Below are 18,888 nucleotides of genomic sequence, written 5' to 3'. Positions count from 1 at the left end.
GTTGTAACCACCAGCTGATCTTTGCGCTTATTTGCAGCCCTGGATGACCCAAAACCATCCAAGTTAGGTATTTAGTTTAAAGTGGTTCAGGACTGGTTGGTACCTCTACATGCCTGGCAGGAAAAAACAAAACAAAACAAAACAAAACAAAAAAAACTCATATTCTCCAAAGGAAGATACCTTAGTCCTCAGCCTCAAGAAATTTCCGACATCATTTTCTAGGGAAAATCATAAATAGCTCACAGGGGAAAAAAAAATCTCTAGGCTGGGCGTGGTGGCTCATACCTGTAATCCCAGCAGTTTGAGAGGCCAAGGCAAGAGGATGACTGGAGCCCAGGAGCCCAAGACCAGCCTGGGCAACATAGTGAGACCTCCTCTTTATAAAAAAGAAAAAAAAAATTAGCTGGGCATAGTGGCAGGTGCCTGTAGTCTCAGCTACTTGGGAGGCTGAGGTGAAAGGATCACCTGATAGAGTGAGACCCTGTCTCAAAAAAAAAAAAAAAAAGATAAATCCTAAGAAATCCATACCTAAGCATTGAAGTAAAACTTAAGAACACCAAAGACAGGAAGAAGACCTTGAAGACTTAAGAAAAGAAGGCCGGGCGCGGTGGCTCATGCTTGTAATCCCAGAACTTTGGGAGGCCGAGATGGGCAGATCACCTGAGGCCAAGAGTTCGAGACCAGCCTGGCCAACATGGTGAAACTCTGTCTCTACTAAAAATACAAAAAATTAGCCAGGTGTGGTGGTGGGCACCTGTAATCCTAGCTACTCGGGAGGCTGAGGCAGGAGAATCGCTTAAACCTGGGAGGTGGAGGTTGCAGTGAGCCGAGATTGTGTCATTATACTCCAGCCTGGGCAACAAGAGTGAAACTCTGTCTCAAAAAAAAAATTAAATTAAAAAAAAAGAAAAGACAATCTTTAAAGCAGACACACTGAACTCTCAACAAGACAATAAAAGCCAGAAACCAGTGAAATACTTTCCACACATCATGGCACCCAACAACTGAAAAATACAGTCTTTTAAAGCACACATGAAGTATTTGGCAAAATCTGATCACATACTAGATCATAAAGCAAGTCTTGATTGATTTTAAAGGTTTGACCACAGTGCTAGAAATAAGTAACAAAAATCATTTCTATATGTTTGAAAGTTATTAAAGACATTTCTAAATAATTCGTTGACCAAAGAGGAAGTAAAAATGGAACAACTAAAGTAGTATTCAATGGGAAATTTAAGATCTATAAGGCTTATATTCAAAGACTTGAAGAAAGGATGAAAATTAATTAGCTGCACACATATCTCAAAAAATTAGAAAATAAGAGCAATTCCACTTGTAGGTATACACTCAAGAAATACTTTTTTTTCTTTCTTTCTTTTTTTTTTTTTGTTTTTTTAAGACAAAGTCTCAATCCAGCTGCCCGGCCTGTAGTGCAGTCATGCAATCTTGGCTTACTGTAGCCTCAATCTCCCAGGCTTGGGTGATCCTCCCACCTGAGCTTCCCAAGTTGCTGGGACTACAGGCATGTGCCACCGAGCCCAGCTAATTTTCTCATTTTTAGTAGAGACAGGGCTTGGCCATGTTGCCCAGTCTGGTCTCAAACTCCTGGGCTCAAGCAATCTGCCAGCTTTAGCCTCCCAAAGTGCTGAGATGACAGGTGTGAGCCACTGTGCCTGGACTCAAGGAATACTTTTTTTTTCGAGATGGAGTTTTGCTCCTGTCACCTAGGCTGGAGTGCAGTGGCGCCATCTCGGCTCACTGCAACCTCTGCCTTTGGAGTTCAAGCGATACTCCTGCCTCAGCCTCCCGAGTAGCTGGGATTACAGGCATGTGCCACCACGCCCAGTTAATTTGGTATTTTTAGTAGAAACGGGGTTTCATCATCTTGGCCAGGCTCATCTTGAACTTCTGACCTCAGGTGATCTGCCTGCCTCAGCCTCCCAAAGTGCTGGAATTACAGGTGTGAACCACCACGCCTGGCCACCAAGGAATATTTTTCCATAAACAACCATGCAAGTGTGTTCATAGTGGCAGAATTTATAATAGCAGAAACTTGGACACATACCAAATATCCGTTAATAAGACAGTGCGTAGGCCGGGTGCGGTAGCTCATGCCTGTAATCCCAGCACTTTGGGAGGCCAAGATGGGTGGATCACCTGAGATCAGGAGTTCGAGACCAGCCTGACCAACATGGTGAAACACCGTCTCTACTAAAAATACAAAATTAGCCTGGCGTGGTGGCACATGCCTGTAATCCCAGCTACTTGGGAGGCTGAAGCAGGAGAATCGCTTGAAACTGGGAAGAGGAGGTTGTGGTGAGCCGAGATCGCGCCATTGCACTCCAGCCTGGAAACAAGAGCAGAACTCCATCTCAAAAAAAAAAAAAAAAAAGAGAAAAAAGAAAAAAAAAAAGACAGTGCATAATAACCGTCGTACATCAACACAATAGAGTATTATACAGCAATCAAAACGAGTAGACCATAGAAACACAACAATGTGAATGAAACTTAACAATATGATATTAAGTGATAAAAGTGGACAGCAAATGACTACATAAAGCATTATATGCTTCTAAATAAAATAGCTAAGATTGTATATGTATATATACATAATATAAATACTCTGAAGAAATAAAGAAGAGGTTGTAAAACAATATATAAAGGAGAGCAAAAGAGTAATGGACAGGAGACTAGGATTATAGCTACCTTGGATGAGGAGAGGCTGGGGCTATATCAGGGAAATCATGTTAAACTGCAAAGTATTATCAAGATTAAGGCCAGGCACAGTGGCTCACGCCTGTATTCCCAACACTTTTGTGGGATTGACTCACAGTTCTGCAGGGTTGGGGAGGCCTCAGGAAACTTACAATCATGGCAGAAGGGGAAGCAATCACAAGCTTTTTCACAGGGCAGCAGGAAGGAGAAGTGCCATTCAAAAGGGGAAAAGCCCCTTATAAAACCATCTGATCGCTGGGTGCGGTGGCTCATGCCTGTAATCTTGGCACTTTGGGAGGCCAAGGTGGGCAGATCACCTGAGGTCAGGAGTTAAGGACCAGCCTGGCCAATGTGGTGAAATCCTGTCTCTACTAATAATACAAAAAAAATTAGCCAGGCGTGGTGGCACAAGCTTGTAATTCCAGCTACTCGGGAGGCTGAGGCAGGAGAATCCCTTGAACCTAGTTGGTGGAGGTTGCAGTGAGCCGAGATCGTGCCATTGCACTCCAGCCTGGGCGACAGGAGCGAAACTCCGTCTCAAACAACAACAACAACAAAAACCCCATCAGATCTTGTGAAAACTCATTATCACAAAATAGCATGGGAGTAATTGTCCCCATGATTCAATTACCTCCCACTGGATTCCCTCCCATGACAGGTGGGAATTACGGGAACTATAATTCAAGATGAGATTTGGGTGGGGACACAGCCTAACCATATCAGTCCTCATATGGTGGAAGGGGTGAGGCAGCTCTCTGGGGTCTTTTTTTATAAAGGCACTAACTACCCCCTAAAAAGTCCCACCTTCTAATACCATCACCTTGAGGGGTTAGGACTTCAACATATGAATTCTGGGAGAAACACTCAGATGATAGCGTATCCCATGTTCGGGGAGGAGAGAAGATCTAACATTATGAGGCAGTCAATTTTCTCCAAATTACTCTATAAATTCAAATAAATGCCTATCAAAACTCTAGCAAAAATTTTAAAAGAACCCAACAATCTTATATGCAATTTTATATGAGAGAATAAAAATCAATTTCAAAAAAGAAAATCAGATATGGAGAACCCACTCTATCAGGTAGTCAGAGAGGCTACAAGGCTAGAGTAATAAAATCAGTGTAGCACTGGCACAGGAATGCCCTCATAAGATGCTATAAGATAACTGAAACATAGCATAAAACATAAAAGAGAATTCAACATTTACATGTGATAAAAACGACACCACAAATCAAGGGAGAGAGAATTGTTTAACAGATGGAGTTATCTTGCTAAATGGAGAAAAAAATAAGGTTGGATCCTTTATTAGTCTGCTCAGGTTGCCTTACCAAAATACACAGGCTGAATGGGTTACACAACAGAAATGTATTTTCTCGTAGTTTTGGAAGCTAGAAATCCAAATCAAGGTGTCAGCAGGGTTGGTCTCCAGAGAGGCCTCTCTCCTTGGCTTGTAGATGCTACCTTCTGACTGTGTCCTCATGTGTCCTTTTCTTGTGCAGGCACAGAGAGAGAGAGTTCTGGTGTCTCTTCCTCTTCTTATAAGGACAACGGTTCTATTGGATTAGGGCCCTACCCTGCCCTAATAACCTCATTTAACCTTAATTACCTCCTTAAAGGCCCTGTCTCCAAACACAGTCATTTTTGGTGTTAGGGCTTCAATATATGAATTGGCGTTGGTTGAGGGAGACACAATTTAGTCTATAACGGATTATTTCTTCAGTATTATAAAAGTGAATTCCAGATAAATTAAAGACTAAATATTAAAAATAAAACTGCAAGATTAATAAAAGAAATGAAGATCTTTGTGATCTTGGAGTAGAAAATTCTTAGTAAACAAGACCCTAAAGCACAAAGTATAAGGAGAAATTCTGATGAATTTAACCATATCAAAATTCAGGAGCTATTTCAATGAAGGTCACCATAGATAAAGCTAACAGAAAGGTTTATATAGTACAGTTGCCTCATCTATAACCCATCTGACAATGGGTTTATTATCTAGAATAGTAAAAGAATTCCTGAAAAATCAATAAGAAAAGGATAGGAAAATTCAATAGAATACTGAGCAAAGGCCATGAACAGTCAATTCACAGGAGGGAAAACAAGAGTGGCCAGCAGGGCATGTGGAGAGATGCTCACCTTGTTGATAATCAGAAAAATCCAATGTAAAACAGCAATATCGCTTTATAGTTCTATCAGATTGACAAACATTAGAAGGCTGAATAATGACATGTGTTGTCTAAGATGTAGGGAGACTCTTAGGCACTGCTGGTAGGCACACATGGTGAAACAGAGTGCAACCTGACAGCATCCACTCAGTAAGTGTGTATGTGTGTGCCCTGTGATCTAGTGATCTCAGAGACCCCGATGGGTCCACAACTAGATACATATGAGGGCGTTCACTTCGGCATTATTTATAGTGACAGGAAGTTGGAGGCAACCTAAGCATCTATCGCAGGAAGAAGGGATAGGTTAAATGGGGTAGATGCACACTATGGAATTCTATAAGCAGGAAGAAAGAAGGAAGAAAGAAAGAAGAAAAGTGGTGCACCTCACATCTTTCATCAAGACAGTGTTAATTATAGTGAACCCCAAGTTTCTCTTCAAAGAATCAGTATGTCAGTATGTTCAGCTCTCTTATTCTTTGATTATCCATTTTAAAGTTTAGCTTCCTGGTTCTCTTCAGTCCCCTTGCTCCTAGTATCAGTAAACAACTTTTCCTCCAGTCCTAATCAGTAGTTCACATCTGTTCTCTGGTCAGCTGCTCTGTCCTGACTCATCCCATTTATCTGCTTTGACCTGAGTCATCCCAGTCACCTGCTTTGACCTGAGTCACCCCGGTCACCTGCTCTGACCTAAATCACCTTTAGTTCCCTGTTCCTAACCATCCTTCCCACCAAACTACCCACCCCGCCACTCATATCCCTGCTCTCTTTAAAATAGCCAGTTGGAATTAGCTTAGGCTGTGCAGTCCAACCCTAGCCAATAGGGGAACACCACAGCAGTAGGGCTGTGTGTCAGGAATAAGAACTCCTTCTCCTCCCTTGTCCAGGTGTGCTCTTGCCATTGTTCCATTCACGACTCACACCCTTCTATAGAAGTAAAAATTGCCTTGCTGAGAAAATTAAATTTATGTTCGAGTGCTATTTCCTTGCAGCATTGAAAATTTATTTACAACAACGGCATGAACTTTTTTCCTAGAATCCCTACCCATCAGACTTCTGTTTGCATTTCATTGGCCAAAACTGCATTACATGATAACACCTAAGTGAAAGGTAGCTAGAGAGAAGGGTAGTTATGAACAGGGATTGTGTTAGATTATCAGAGATGTCTGGTTTATCATCTGGTAGATTTTTTTCTAACTGCTGTATAGAATTCCACAGTGTGCATCTATCCCGTTTTGCTGTGATGGCTAGAGGTTTAGCAGCCATCCTGTGCCTAGGAGGAAAAGTCAAGAGAATCCCAGAGAAGGCCCTGACAAGTTTCTTAACCAACATCAACAGTTTCCTATTCCTGAACACTTTTTATCATATATTAAAAACAAGCACCTCTTTGTTTAAGCTACATGTGTCAGAGTTCAACTGCAGACAACAGAAATAAATCTGGGCCTGGTGCAGTGGCTCATGCCTATAATCCCAGCACTCTGGGGGGCCAAGGCAGGCTGATCAACTGAGGTCAGGAGTTCAAGACCAGCCTGACCAACATGGAGAAACCCCGTCTCTACTAAAAATACAAAATTAGCAGGGGTGGTGGTACATACCTGTAATCCCAGCTACTGGGGAGGCTGAGGCAGGAGAATCGCTTGAACCCATGAGGCGGAGGTTGCGGTGAGCCGAGATTGCGCCATTGCACTCCAGCCTGAGCAACAAGAGTGAAACTCTGTCTCAAAAAAAAAAAAAAAAAGAAAGAAAGAAATCTGATCAGTTTAAACAGAAAGGGATGGAGAAGCAGGCTTAGGTCCAGGAACAACCCCCAGCTTTGAGAGTCACATGACCTCTGCCTGTGATTGAGAAAACAACAGTCACTACTACAGGAAGCTGATGAATCAGGAAGCTGCTCACCAGAGACTTGCTGCTGCTGCCATGACCTGTGACAGCAAAACGGATGTCCCATGCTATGTAGCTCTGTTCCAAATTTATATCTTGCACAAGAGCAGAACCCAAACCACAGAGTCATAGCTCAAGGGAATCTGGGAAGTGTTGTTTTAGCTTTCCAACTTCTGCAGTGCAGAAGAAACACTGAAAGCAGTTTTAGACTAATGTTGAGGAGCCCGTCTATTATGGACAACATACCACTCAGTTTTTTAGTTACTAAAAACCAAATGCACATCCAAATGATACACTGCACCTAAAGCAATAAGGATGGAGCTTAAAAACACAGTATTAAGTGAAAAAGAAAAAACTAACAGAATAAGTTCTACAGCACAATTCGTAACATGTTAGTTAAAAACACATACAAGCAGGGCATGGAGGCTCATGCCTGCAATCCCAGCACTGTGGGATGCCAAGACAGGAGGATCACTTGATGCCAGGAGTTTGAGACCAGCCTGGGCAAAAAAGTGAGATCCCCATCTCTACATAAAAAAGTTACACAGGCGTGGTGGCACACACCTGTGTGCCTCTGAGAAGCTCGTAGCTTCTTGGGAGGCTGAGGTGGGAGAATCGCTTAAGCCCAGGAGTTTGAGCCTGGAGTAAGCTATGATCATGCCACTCCACTCCAGCCCAGGTGACAGAGTAAGACCCAGTCTCTAAAAAGAAAAAGATAAAATAAAAACACACAAATCAATACTATATTTTTCAATGAAATGTACATTTTCAAGGATATACAAGTGCCAGTTGGTAAAGGGTGGAGGAGAATGGGATGTGGGGATTAAGGGTGAAAGAGAGAAACTAAAGAAAGTAAAACAAGAGAGAGGTCTTGTACAGTCTGATGATGGGAGTGATACCAATGGGGGAATATCATTGGCTCAATTCTCTACATCTGTGGACCAAAACCAATCCATCAAACTTAATATGTAATATAAATACTAAAGAATATTTTGATAACAATTTATCATCGTATTAACAAATCATTTAACTTAAATATTTCATATTTAATTTATCACACCGAAACTAATCTATTAAATTTCATACGTCGTAATTTCTGGCCAATCCCTCCCTCACTACTGCCTGCCGCACTTTGTGCCCCGACTGCCCACCTGCAGTAGACACATAATGTCTGTACTCACAATTTTGTTTGTTTTGTTTTTTGAGAAGGAGTTTTGCTCTTGTTGCCTAGGCTGGAGCGCAATGGTGCGATCCCGGCTTACTGCAACCTCTGCCTCCCGGGTTCAAGCGATTCTCCTGCCTCAGCCTCCTGAGTAGCTGGGATTACAGACGCCCACCACCAAGCCCAGCTAATTTTTGTATTTTTAGTAGAGACAGGGTTTTGCCATGTTAGCCAGGCTGGTCTTGAACTCCTGACCTCAGATGATCCACCCGTCTTGGAATTTCAAAGCTCTGGGATTACAGGCGTGAGCCACCCCGCATGGCCACAGTTTTTTTTTAAAGGGGATCTCCCTCTGTTGCCCAGGCTAGAGTTCAGTGGCGCGACCTCGGTTCATTGCAGCCTCGACCTCCCGGGCTCAAGCAATCCTCCCACCTCAGCCTCCTGAGTCGCTGGGATAACAGGAGTGAACCACTGGGCCCAGCTCTATACTCATAATTTGACAGTTATGTTTTTATTTCCCCAGAACCTCAAAAAATAAGTTCAGGTGACCCCTGGAGACCCCACCCCAGAGTCATTCTGAGAGTACCAACCCTATTTAATGAGATACCTGCATTCACTCACACCGTCTCCCACAATCACCCCTTCAGCAAGTCCCGCTCCACCCAATGAGGAGGGGCTTTAGGCTGGGCCTAAAAAGCTGGGCGGAGACCCCACGAGGCTGCATCTCCGCCGGCGTCCCCAGGGCCGAGGGTGGGCGCGTCGGTCAGGAGTCGTCGTCTTTGTGAGCCCGCCCCGGCGGGGAGGAGCTGCCCGGCTCAGGCCCCGCCCACCCGGAGGATCTTGGGGCTGGTCTGGGTCCGCTCCTGAGACGTGACCACCCGCCCCGCCGGGGCCCCCGATCCCAGCTGCTTGATCCGGCTCAGCCCCGAGGTGTTTGCAGCAGCTCTTTATGAAAGTCCAGCCATCTGTTACCTGCGTTGCTTCCTGGGGAGGGATAGTCCACCTGGAGGCATTCGGAGACCCGGTGATTGTGCTCCGCGGAGTCTGGGCTGTGCCCCGCATTGACTGCCTCATAGATACCCTCCGAACCCCAGGTAAGAAAAAACGACGACCCTCTCTCCGTGAGTCTCACTGGGGTGCTGACCTAGGGTGAACCCTGCCTGCTTAGGGCTCCTGACCCAGCGCTTCTCCTTTCTCAGGGTAGGTGGGGCGGGACCCCTGCTGGGATAAATGTTTTCCCTGGGGCAAGGGCTGTGCACTTCGCAGCTGCTGGGTCCCCTCCCTAGGATCCAGGGAGACACTCACTACTCCTCTCCATTCTGTGTTTTAGATGCCAGCTGCGTGAGAAGAGCGACTCACCTTCTGGTCCCCTGCCTGGAAGAGGAAGAGCTGGCATTGCACAGGAGACGGCTGGACATGTCTGAGGCACTACCCTGCCCGGGCAAGGAGACCCCCACCCCAGGCTGCAGGCTGGGGGCCCTGTATTGGGCCTGTGTCCACAATGATCCCACCCAGCTCCAAGCCATACTGGATGGTGGGGTCTCCCCAGAGGACGCCACCCAGGTGGACAGCAATGGGAGGGTGAGATGTCCTGGCTTCCCAGGACAGCTGGGGGCATCTCTGCATCCCCATCACACCGTGCTGGCCTGGCTCCCTGATAGGGGTTCAGGGGCAATACCCCCTGCAGTCCTTAGGAGGAAGGGAATGGTTAAGTGTGGGTCTTCACAGGGTTTGGGGCAGGCTCTGGGACAGATATGGGTTTAGAGGGTGCAAGGGGCCCTGGGGTAGCCCAGGGGGAAAGCAGGGGATCTGAGCTGCCCCTCCCTCAGACAGGCCTCATGGTCGCATGCTACCACGGCTTCCAGAGTGTTGTGGCTCTGCTCAGCCACTGTCCTTTCATTGATGTGAACCAGCAGGACAAAGGAGGAGACACGGCCCTCATGTTGGCTGCCCAAGCAGGTGTGAGGCTGCTGCACCCCACTTCTGACAGCCCCCCTTTTGATGCAGACAGGGCCTCAGCCCCACCCTTGTTGCACGGTGTTCTACACCAGACTCTGTCTTGCTGGGTGGAGGGCGGTTTGGGAGCTTCATCACCCCCTTTCCTGGGGACCAAGCTTACCCTTGCTGCCCTGCAGGCCATGTGCCTCTGGTGAGTCTCCTGCTCAACTACTATGTGGGCCTGGACCTGGAACGCCGGGACCAGCGGGGGCTCACGGCGTTAATGAAGGCTGCCATGCGGAACCGCTGTGAGTGCGTGGCCACCCTCCTCATGGCAGGTGTGTGGGGCCTGGACCGGGGTGTGTGGCCTCCAGTCCCTCCTCCAAGCCTGCCCACCAGACACTAAGTCAGCTGTGATTATTTGCAGAGAGGAGAGAGGTGGAGATGGAAGATCAATCTAGTTCAACTTCCTGGAGGGGGGGGCACATGCTTTGGGCTTTGTACAATCAACCAAGTCCTGCTATTGATAGCTCAGACATTGTGTGTGGAGGTCCCAGGAAGAAAAGTGTGGGAGGGGAACCTAGCCCAGCTGGAAAACCTAACACGAAAAAAGGCTGGCATCTGGAACCAGCCTCTGTTCCTAGCTGAGTGGCTTCCCTCTCTGGGCCTCACCAGTATTGTGAGGGTGTTAGCTTTCCCTGGGACAACCTCCAACTCTGACGAGCCAGGCTTCCAGGGGATCCAGGGAAGTGTTGTTGAGGCCTGTGGCTCTGTGGGGTCGTTCAGGGGGAGGTGCGGTGAAGTCCACATTGTCCGTGGAGTTGTTTGGGGACCCTCTTTCCCCGCAGTGGGGCTGCCCTCTGCTGGTCACTCTGGGGGACCCCTGCCTCCACTTTTCCCTTCCCCACACACCCTACTGGGTTTGGAGTGAAAAAGGAGTGAATGAAAAAGGAGGGCGCTCTACACCCTTTCCTTACCCCAAGATGGGAGAGGGAGATGGTGAGAAGAACCAGGAGAGGGAACCAGCCGACCATCCCCACCCACCTGCCCCAGAGGGTGCAGCTCAGGCCTCTGCCTGTCCTGGGCAGCCTTTACCGCTGCTCTGCTCAGCTCCTTGGATTGAGGAGATCCCTATACTGCCCCAGGTGGAGCCCCACAATAGGTCTCTCTGAAGTCTTTTCCCCTCTCTGGACCTAAGCGTCTTAATCTCTCTTAAACAGGAGGTTGCAACACTGGCCTCCCCAGTTCCACCTTCAACAGGATGGGACTCTATGGCTTTGAATGTAACCCACATCAGTCTTGCTCCTAAAGAATCTGCCCTTCCACAAGTCAACCCCTATCCTGCCCCATGTCACCCCCTGTGCCCCTTCCCAGGTGCTGACCTGACAGCAGTGGACCCTGTTCGGGGCAAGACGGCCCTGGAATGGGCAGTGCTGACCGACAGCTTCGACACCGTGTGGAGGATTCGGCAGCTGCTGAGGCGGCCCCAAGTGGAGCAGCTTAGCCAGCACTACCAGCCCGAGTGGCCGGCCTTGTCTGGGCTCGTGGCCCAGGCCCAGGCCCAGGTTGCCCCTTCACTCCTAGAGCGGCTGCAGGCTACCTTGAGCCTCCCCTTTGCCCCGTCTCCTCAGGAGGGGGGTGTTCTGGACCACCTTGTGACTGCCACAACCAGCCTGGCCAGTCCCTTTGTCACCACTGCCTGCCACACTCTGTGCCCTGACCACCCACCTTCGCTGGGCACCCGAAGCAAGTCCGTGCCAGAGCTGTTAGGTACTGCCCCGCCCCCTCCCCTGGTTCCCCAGTCCCCGCCAGGGAGTCCCCAGAGGTCCCCGTGGGTCTTCGTCCCCTACCAGAGCCCTCAGGGCATATTGAGCAAGTGCCTTCAGTGGCTACAACCCAAGGATAGCACCAGCCCTAGGCCCCAAGTCCCCAAGATCCTCCTCTCCAAGGCTTCCTCATCCCCCTACCAGTGCCAGCCGAAGCCCAGTCCTGCAGGACATCAAAGTCTGGCCCTTCCTCTCTGGCGATACCAGGAGCTCAGGATACAGAAGAGGAAACAGGAGGAGGAGGAGGCCAGAATGGCACAGAAGTAGGGGAAGATGGGATAGGACAGGCTGGGAACAGGTAATCAGGCCCCTCCCAAGGCTTCTTTCCCCTCTGGAGTGCCTCCAGCCTCCCCATCCATCTCTGCCTAAGTAAATCTGCTCTCAACCTATATATATACAAGGTCATTCATTCCAGCATTGTTTGCAAGAGTGAAAGAGTGGAAACACCTGAGGTGTCCATCAGTAAGGGACAGGCTAGATTGATTACGGATGTAATTGCTGTCCATCCATACAGTGCATACTCTACAGTGTATTCTAAAATAAGACTAAGGAAGCTGTTTATATTCTGATATGAAACTACCATCAAAATGTATAAAGTAAAAATAACTAAGGAGTGGAAGAGTGTATATGGCATATTATTATTGGTCGAAGTAAAATTTTCACGAAGATAAACATGACTAAGACAAATATATAGCAAGTACCAAGATTTATTTAACTACTTAATGACTGAACCAGCAGGATGGATCAAAAAAAAAAAAGAAAAGCCATTATTGACAATCAGTGAAAAAATGAATGCTGGAATAAAATTGCAAAGTTAGACACAAAAAAGTTAATTCACACCTGGCAATAAAGCCATAACCATTTTTGTTTTTTTCTACTAGACCAAAATAATTTGCCACTTATCAATCTTTAACAGGTTAATCTGTCCTTTTAGAGAGCCTGGGTCCTTATCAATAGTAAATATTAATAGCATGTCAAACAAAGTTAACTTCCCCTAGATGACCCATAAGTGGGGTTATTAGCCAGTGATCTAAAATATCTTTGAAAGGGCACTAACTTTTTTTTTTTTTGCCTTATTTACAAGTTTTGGATATTTTTCTCAAACTTTTGTTGTGTAAATATATTTGCTTGTATGTTTATAATAATGATAGCAACTACTTAGAAGGTGCTTACTATTTATAGTAACACATTTAACCCTTCCAGTAATCCTGAGGATTTTATCTTTGAGGATATGAGGCACAGAGAAGCTAAGGAATTGCCTAGGTCCCGCAGCTAGACACTGGCAGGGCTCAAGATTGAGGTCTAGCCATCCAGTGTGGCCTTAAGGCTTTAACGCTAACCCCCAGTGTGGTACTGGAGCATCCCTGGGAAGAACACGGTAGTGTTCTCCAGAAAAGGACTGAACAGATTTATTCAGATTTCCTTAATTTTTTTTTCTTTTTTTTTTTTTTTTGAGACAGAGTCTCGCTCTGTTCTGCAGCCTTGACCTTCTGGGCTCAAGTGATCCTCCCACCTCAGCCTTGAGAGAAGCTGGGACTAGAGGCTCAAACCACCACACCTGGCTAATTTTTGTATATTTTGGTAGAGATAAGGTCTTGCTGTGTTTCCCAGGCTGGTCTCAAACTCCTGGGCTCAATCGATCCTCCTGCCTTAGCCTCCCAAAGTGCTAAAATTTTTATTTTTAATTAGGGTTGGTTGGGCTAGCCCCTGTCGTTTTATAAAATATTTAATCTTTTATTTTCAAGCTGTGTTTATTCATAAGTCACCAGACACCATAGACATTTGTTCACTTCCCTTAATTACATGTTTATATTAATATGTTGTTTGAGAGTAGGGTAGAAGGGTAAATAACATGAATTTTATGGAGAATCAAATGTTAACTGACATGTTCAGAATAATAATGAAAAAGGGGACCTAGATGATAGGAAATGTGAACCAGACATATATGACTGGTAAGGCAAACAAAGCTTCAGTTGACTGTAATCACTGAATTATTTGAGAATGCATTATCTTCATTCATATCCTACTCTGCACAACTAAGAACTAGATTTTTACTTTTGTTTACAGTGCTCACTGTTTCTGCTTACTGCAGTTTGGCTTGATGGTTTGAATCCCATCAGGGAAACTTGCATGAAAACAATGTTTGAAAACCTCTTTCTTCCAAAGAAAGTTCCCGTTAAAAGGGAAAAAGATTGTACATTGTTTCTACATCAGGCAGGGAGTTAATGCTGTATATTCCATATATCCCAGCACAGAGTTGAGTTTCAAAGGAGTTGACCTAGATACAGATCCTTCTGTAGTCAAGAGCTTTCTAGTGTTTCTTTTTCTTTTTCTTTTCTTTTCTCTTCTTTTTTTTTTGAGACAGAGTCTCGCTCTTTTGCCTAGGCTGGAGTGCAGTGGTGTGATCTCGGCTCACTGCAACCTCCACCTTCTGGATTCAAGTGATTTTTCTGCCTCAGCCTCCCATGTAGCTGGGATTACAGGCGTGCGCCACCATGCCCAGCTAATTTGTGTGTTTTTAGTAGAGACAGGGTTTCACCATGTTGATCAAGCTGGCCTCAAACTCCTGACCTCAAGCAATCTGCCTGCCTTGACTTCCCAAAATGCTGGGATTACAGGGGTGAGCCACCGCGCCCAGCCCTGATGTCCCTTTTCTATCCCAGGATTCTATCCAGGATCCCCTGTTACATTTCATCATCACATCTCCCAGAATCCTCTTGACTGTGACAGTTTCTCAGACTTCCCTTGTTCCTCATGATCTTGACAGTTTTGAGTCGTATTGGTCATGTATTTTGTGCATGTCTCTCAGTTGAGGTTTCTCTGATTTGTTGTTGTTGTTGGTGGTGGGGTGTGTGTGTGTGTGTGTGTGTGTGTGTATTTTTGATAGAGACAGGGTTTTACCATGTTGCCCAGGCTAGTCTTGATCTCCTGAGCTCAAGTGATCTGCCTGCCTTGGCCTCTCAGAGTGCTGGGATTACAGGTGTGAGCCACCACGCCTGGCCTGTCTGATGTTTTTCTTATAATTAATGTAAGACTGGGTCTTTGGGTTTTCAGAAAGGAAGATTCCACAGAGGTAAAGTTTTTCTCACATCATGTCAAGGGAGGCATATAGTATGAACATGACTTATCACTTGATATAGACCTCAATCACCTGGCTCAGGTAGTTTGTCAGTTTTCTCCACTGTAAAGTTTCTCTTTCTTCCCCCTCTCTGCACTGTCATCTTTGGAAGGAAGTCTTATACAAGGTCCACACCAACGGAGTGGGGAGTTATACACCATCTCCTTGAGGGTAGAGTATCTAGATAAATTATGTGGAATTCTGCACAGGGCGTTTTGACTTTCTAATTATGTCTACCAAATTTTGAAACATTAAAAAATAAATCCACTCTTTGAATAGGGAAAATACACCCCCCCCCAACACACACACACACACTGAGATGAAAATGACTAATAGGTTCAGATAATATATGATTTCTCCCAGAAGGGCTCTGAAGGCCACTATGGTGGACTGGAAGGGACTCAAGGATAACTTCACTGTCTCCCACCTATTTGATCCCGAATAAGGCACTTAAATTTCTCTTGCCTCTGCTTTCACATCTGTTAAATGGAGAAAATGGGGCTATTGGAAGGATCCACTAGCTAGTATGGGTGAAAGAGTTCCATAAACTGTAAAGTACTATCAAGAGGTGATGTATTAAGGAAGAGCCCCGGGGAAGTGAGTTGGATTAAACTGCTTCAGGGCCTCCAGGATGGAGCTAGATGTCTTTCCTCCCCACCCACTGCTGAAATCATGGCATAGGAAGCCAGCCTTGGCATTGGATATCATAGACGGAGAAAGAAGCTACATCAATAGTCATGGATTAGCATCGTGGCAAAATGCCTCCCTGGGAGTTGGCCTGTGACCTTGGACAAGTTACTTACACTTTCTGAGCCTCACAGGTGTCACGTGCAGAATAGAGGTAAGAGTAACATGTTCACCATAGGGCTGTTATAAGAATTGAATGAGATGACGCAGCACTTGGCATCGTACCTGGCTCTATCTATCTATATCTATATCTATACATATTTTGAGACAAGGTCTTGTTCTGCTGCTCATGCTGGAGTGCAAGGTTGTGATCATAGCTCACTGCAGCCTTGAACTCCTGAGGTCAAAGGATCCTCCTGCCTCAGCCTCCCAAGTAGCTGGGACTATAAATGTGTGCCACCACACCTGGATAACTTTTTAATTTTTTTGTGGAGATAAAGTCTCACTATGTTGCCAAGGCTGGTCTTGAACTCCTGGGCTCAAGTGATCCTCCTACCTCTGCCTCCCAAAGTGCTGGGATTATAGTTGTGAGCCACCATGCTGGCCCATTCTCTTTCTTTCTTTCTTTCTTTCTTTCTTTCTTTCTTTCTTTCTTTCTTTCCTTCTTTCTTTCTTTTTCTTTCTTTTTTTTTTTTTTTTGAGATGGAGTCTCATCTCTGTCACCCAGGCTGGAGTGCAGTGGCTTGATCTCAGCTCACTGCAACCTCTGCCTCCTGGGTAGCTGGGATTACAGGCATGTGCCATCACTCCTGGCTAATTTTTGTATTTGTAGTAGAGACAGGGTTTCACCATGTTGACCAGGCTGGTCTTGAACTCCTGACCTTAGGTGATCCACCCACCTCAGCCTCCCAAAGTGCTGGGATTACAGGCGTGAGCCACCGCGCCCGGCCTACGTTTTCTTATTTAATCTGCACAGCCTTCCTATTTTGCAGTTGAGGAAATTGAGGCTATAAAGGTTAGGCAACTTGCCCAATGTCACCAGTTGGTAAGTGGCAAAGCGCTGCTTGGAGCTCAAGTCTGTGAGATTCCAAAGCCTGCGCTCATTCCACTGTAGCACATGGCATCTGCTTACAGCCAGGGAGGATTAAACTTTGAGCCTCTGATTCTTTGAGCCTCTCCCTCCACCTCCAACCTGCTCAGGGGCAACTACTGTACCTTCAAGGCCAGGGAACTAGCCCTCTGTGGTTCCCTTGGCCCCTCTGTCCTGGCCGTGGTGGATCTGGTGGAACCCACATTAATGCCTGGGTTCCAGGTTGGAGCATGTTTTCCAGCAGAGGGAGCCTCTCTGCCTTGGAGAAGACCCACCCCTCCAAACCCTGGCCATCTCCAGGACGGCTAGAGTCCCCGGACTTCACTCTAGCAACTCCCCCTCCCAGGCGAAGCCATTTCTCTCTAATCCTCTAATAGATCATGACAATAGCCTTCCCTCCCCCTCCCAGAACCCTTTCAGGCTGATCAGAGGGAGAGAACCTTGAGGCCTGGAGTTGCTCTGGCCTGTGCCTCCCAAAGTCAACCTCTCCTCTAATATCCTTGCCTCCCCCTCCCTCATCACAGCTCCTGAGGCTTCCGAACTCAGTCCCTGTCAGCAGAGGCCAGGAAATCCATAGTGAGGGCCCTGGCTGTGCAGAATGCAGGCACGGCAAAGCCTTTGGAGTCAGACAGACCTGGGTTTCAGTCCTGGCTCTGCCTCTCCCAACCTGAGTCACCTCATGTGTAACATCAAATGATGAGACCACAATTGCTGCCACCCAGGGCTGTCTGTAGCCCGAGGAGTGAGGGGTCTGAGAGGCATTGGACACCACCTGGCACATGGTCAGGGCATGGTGGGTCAACAGCAGCCTGGGACTATACCTGATCAGCAGCGAGTGAGGGAACAGCCCAGGGTGCAGCTCCGTGGAGGAGGCTGGCGGATGTGTCCTTGGGGCCCCATGGCCTCCCCTGTGATTCTAGGAAACTATTCTGGGGCCCAGGAAATGAAAACACACATCTCTGCATCCCCACCCTAGGCCCACTCCTGGCCCACCTCATCACCACAGTGCTGGCGGCTGGGGGAACTGCTCCCGAGTGTGCACATGTCCACCCTCCACCTGGGAGGCAGAGGGCTCCTATACCTGGGACTGCAGAGTCGGCTGTCCCGACACACACTGGGATGTCAGCCAGGCTTGTGTGGACTCCTGGGGAACCCTACTCACTCCCGTGTGGGTAGGGACGATGTCTGTGTCCCTAGCCCTTGGCTCAGCATGGGGCCCATCCCAGGCTCAAACCATGTGCATAGGGAAGAACCTTGTTCAGGCTCCTCTAAGGTCCTGGATGCTCAGGGGGGCCTTTATCATCTCCCTCCTTCTCTCAGGGGCTGCTCTTATCCACGGACCGGCGGTGGGCATTCCAGGGCATGCCCCAGGAAACCCCTCGCCAGGAAAAGGCAAGGGAGTACATATATGTAGGGAGGACAGAGGACAGCTGGGGGCCCACTGGTCTGTGTCCTCTTTTCTCCATACTGGGGAACCTGGATAGGATGCCCCCTCTCCAGCAGCCACACCTTCCAAGTGGTCAGGACCACACATGCGTCTTCCACCACATCAACCACCAGGCCAGCCACACCCTTACCCTGGCCTGTCTGGACCTTCCACCTATCAGATCTCAGCTGGTCACACTGAGAGAGACCTCATTGGCCACAGCTCACACAGAAGTTTACACCTGCTCTCCTCTCTCCTTTCCCACAGGGAGACCTTTTCATCCCTAAGGAAAATACCAAATCTGAAGGAGAGGGCTTGAGGACAAGGTTTAGGCCCTCCTCAACACCCCCGCTCCTGCCAACTTCTACTCCAGATGGTTAGACAGACACATGCAGACAAGCCGTCAGCAAAGGGCTTACAGGTACAGACATCTACACAGGCCCATTGGCCCACAAACACCCAGTTGCACGTAGCGAGGCTTCACATGCAGGCACACATATACACACTTGTTCACACAGGTGCACAAACACTCACTGACCAGGAAAAAATAAAAACAGGGCCCCCTCTTCCCTAGATTCCCGGCTCATGCCCTGCTCTGCCCTCTCTGCCCCACAACACCGCATCCATTGTCCCAGCCATCCAGCTCCAAAAATTGCCTGTGTGACTGGTCGGAGTTTCATGGTCCATCTATCTGGGCAGGAATTGGGGTGCTAGGGGGGCCCAGGCCCTGCCTTTAAGTCTTCCCTTCAGAGCTTGGTGTCCTCCTTAACTGTGAAAGGCCATGATCCCTCCAAGGGAGAGGAGAGCGGTGAGCAGGTCTAAACCTCACTCCTTATTTGTTCCTGTTTACTCCAGACCCGCCTCGGATACCCCGACCCCTATTTCCTACACCCATGCCAGTGCCCTGCTTTTGGGGGACAAGGGGCAGAGGCCTGTGGATTTG

At 47.5% G+C, this 18,888-nt stretch overlaps 2 protein-coding genes across 6 annotated transcripts in view; one reads left to right on the top strand and one right to left on the bottom strand.

Annotated features, from left to right (window-relative positions):
* FIGNL2 (fidgetin like 2) overlaps positions 1 to 8,713 on the bottom strand; it is a 68,890-nt gene extending 60,177 nt beyond the window's left edge. For 2 of the 3 annotated variants that reach the window (XR_009211719.1, XM_058433742.1), the window contains exons 1-2: positions 8,528 to 8,713; positions 6,473 to 6,591 (exon numbers count right to left, since the gene is read on the bottom strand). Coding sequence is in view for 1 of the 3 variants with exons in the window: in XM_058433742.1 (XP_058289725.1) it covers positions 6,473 to 6,524 (52 nt within the window). In the remaining 2 variants the exon portion in view is untranslated. Of the gene's footprint in view, positions 1 to 4,003; positions 4,206 to 6,472; positions 6,592 to 8,527 lie in introns of those variants that run through there. The other variant, XR_009211718.1, reaches the window with a different exon arrangement.
* A 72-nt stretch (positions 8,714 to 8,785) lies between these two features.
* ANKRD33 (ankyrin repeat domain 33) lies at positions 8,786 to 12,373 on the top strand. 3 transcript variants are annotated; one of them, XM_032143694.2, is made up of 5 exons: positions 8,786 to 9,014; positions 9,251 to 9,501; positions 9,750 to 9,879; positions 10,056 to 10,166; positions 11,233 to 12,373. In XM_032143694.2, the coding sequence occupies exons 1-5, from the start codon at positions 8,870 to 8,872 to the stop codon at positions 11,949 to 11,951; spliced, it is 1,356 nt and encodes a 451-aa protein (XP_031999585.1). In that variant the 5' UTR covers positions 8,786 to 8,869; the 3' UTR covers positions 11,952 to 12,373. The 3 variants fall into 3 exon arrangements, with proteins under 3 accessions (XP_031999585.1, XP_031999588.1, XP_031999586.1); XM_032143697.2 differs by lacking the exons at positions 8,786 to 9,014; positions 9,251 to 9,501 and having other exon boundaries at positions 9,759 to 9,879; positions 10,056 to 10,196; positions 11,233 to 11,628; positions 11,829 to 11,986; XM_032143695.2 differs by lacking the exons at positions 8,786 to 9,014; positions 9,251 to 9,501 and adding an exon at positions 11,079 to 11,141 and having other exon boundaries at positions 9,759 to 9,879; positions 10,056 to 10,196; positions 11,233 to 11,951.
* Positions 12,374 to 18,888: the final 6,515 nt, after the last annotated feature.

Source organism: Hylobates moloch, unplaced genomic scaffold, assembly GCF_009828535.3.
Source record: "Hylobates moloch isolate HMO894 unplaced genomic scaffold, HMol_V3 SCAFFOLD_22, whole genome shotgun sequence".
Classification (NCBI taxonomy): Eukaryota; Metazoa; Chordata; class Mammalia; order Primates; family Hylobatidae; genus Hylobates; species Hylobates moloch.
Note: the sequence above shows the minus strand (reverse complement) of the source record. Positions and strands in the feature narration are given on the sequence as shown.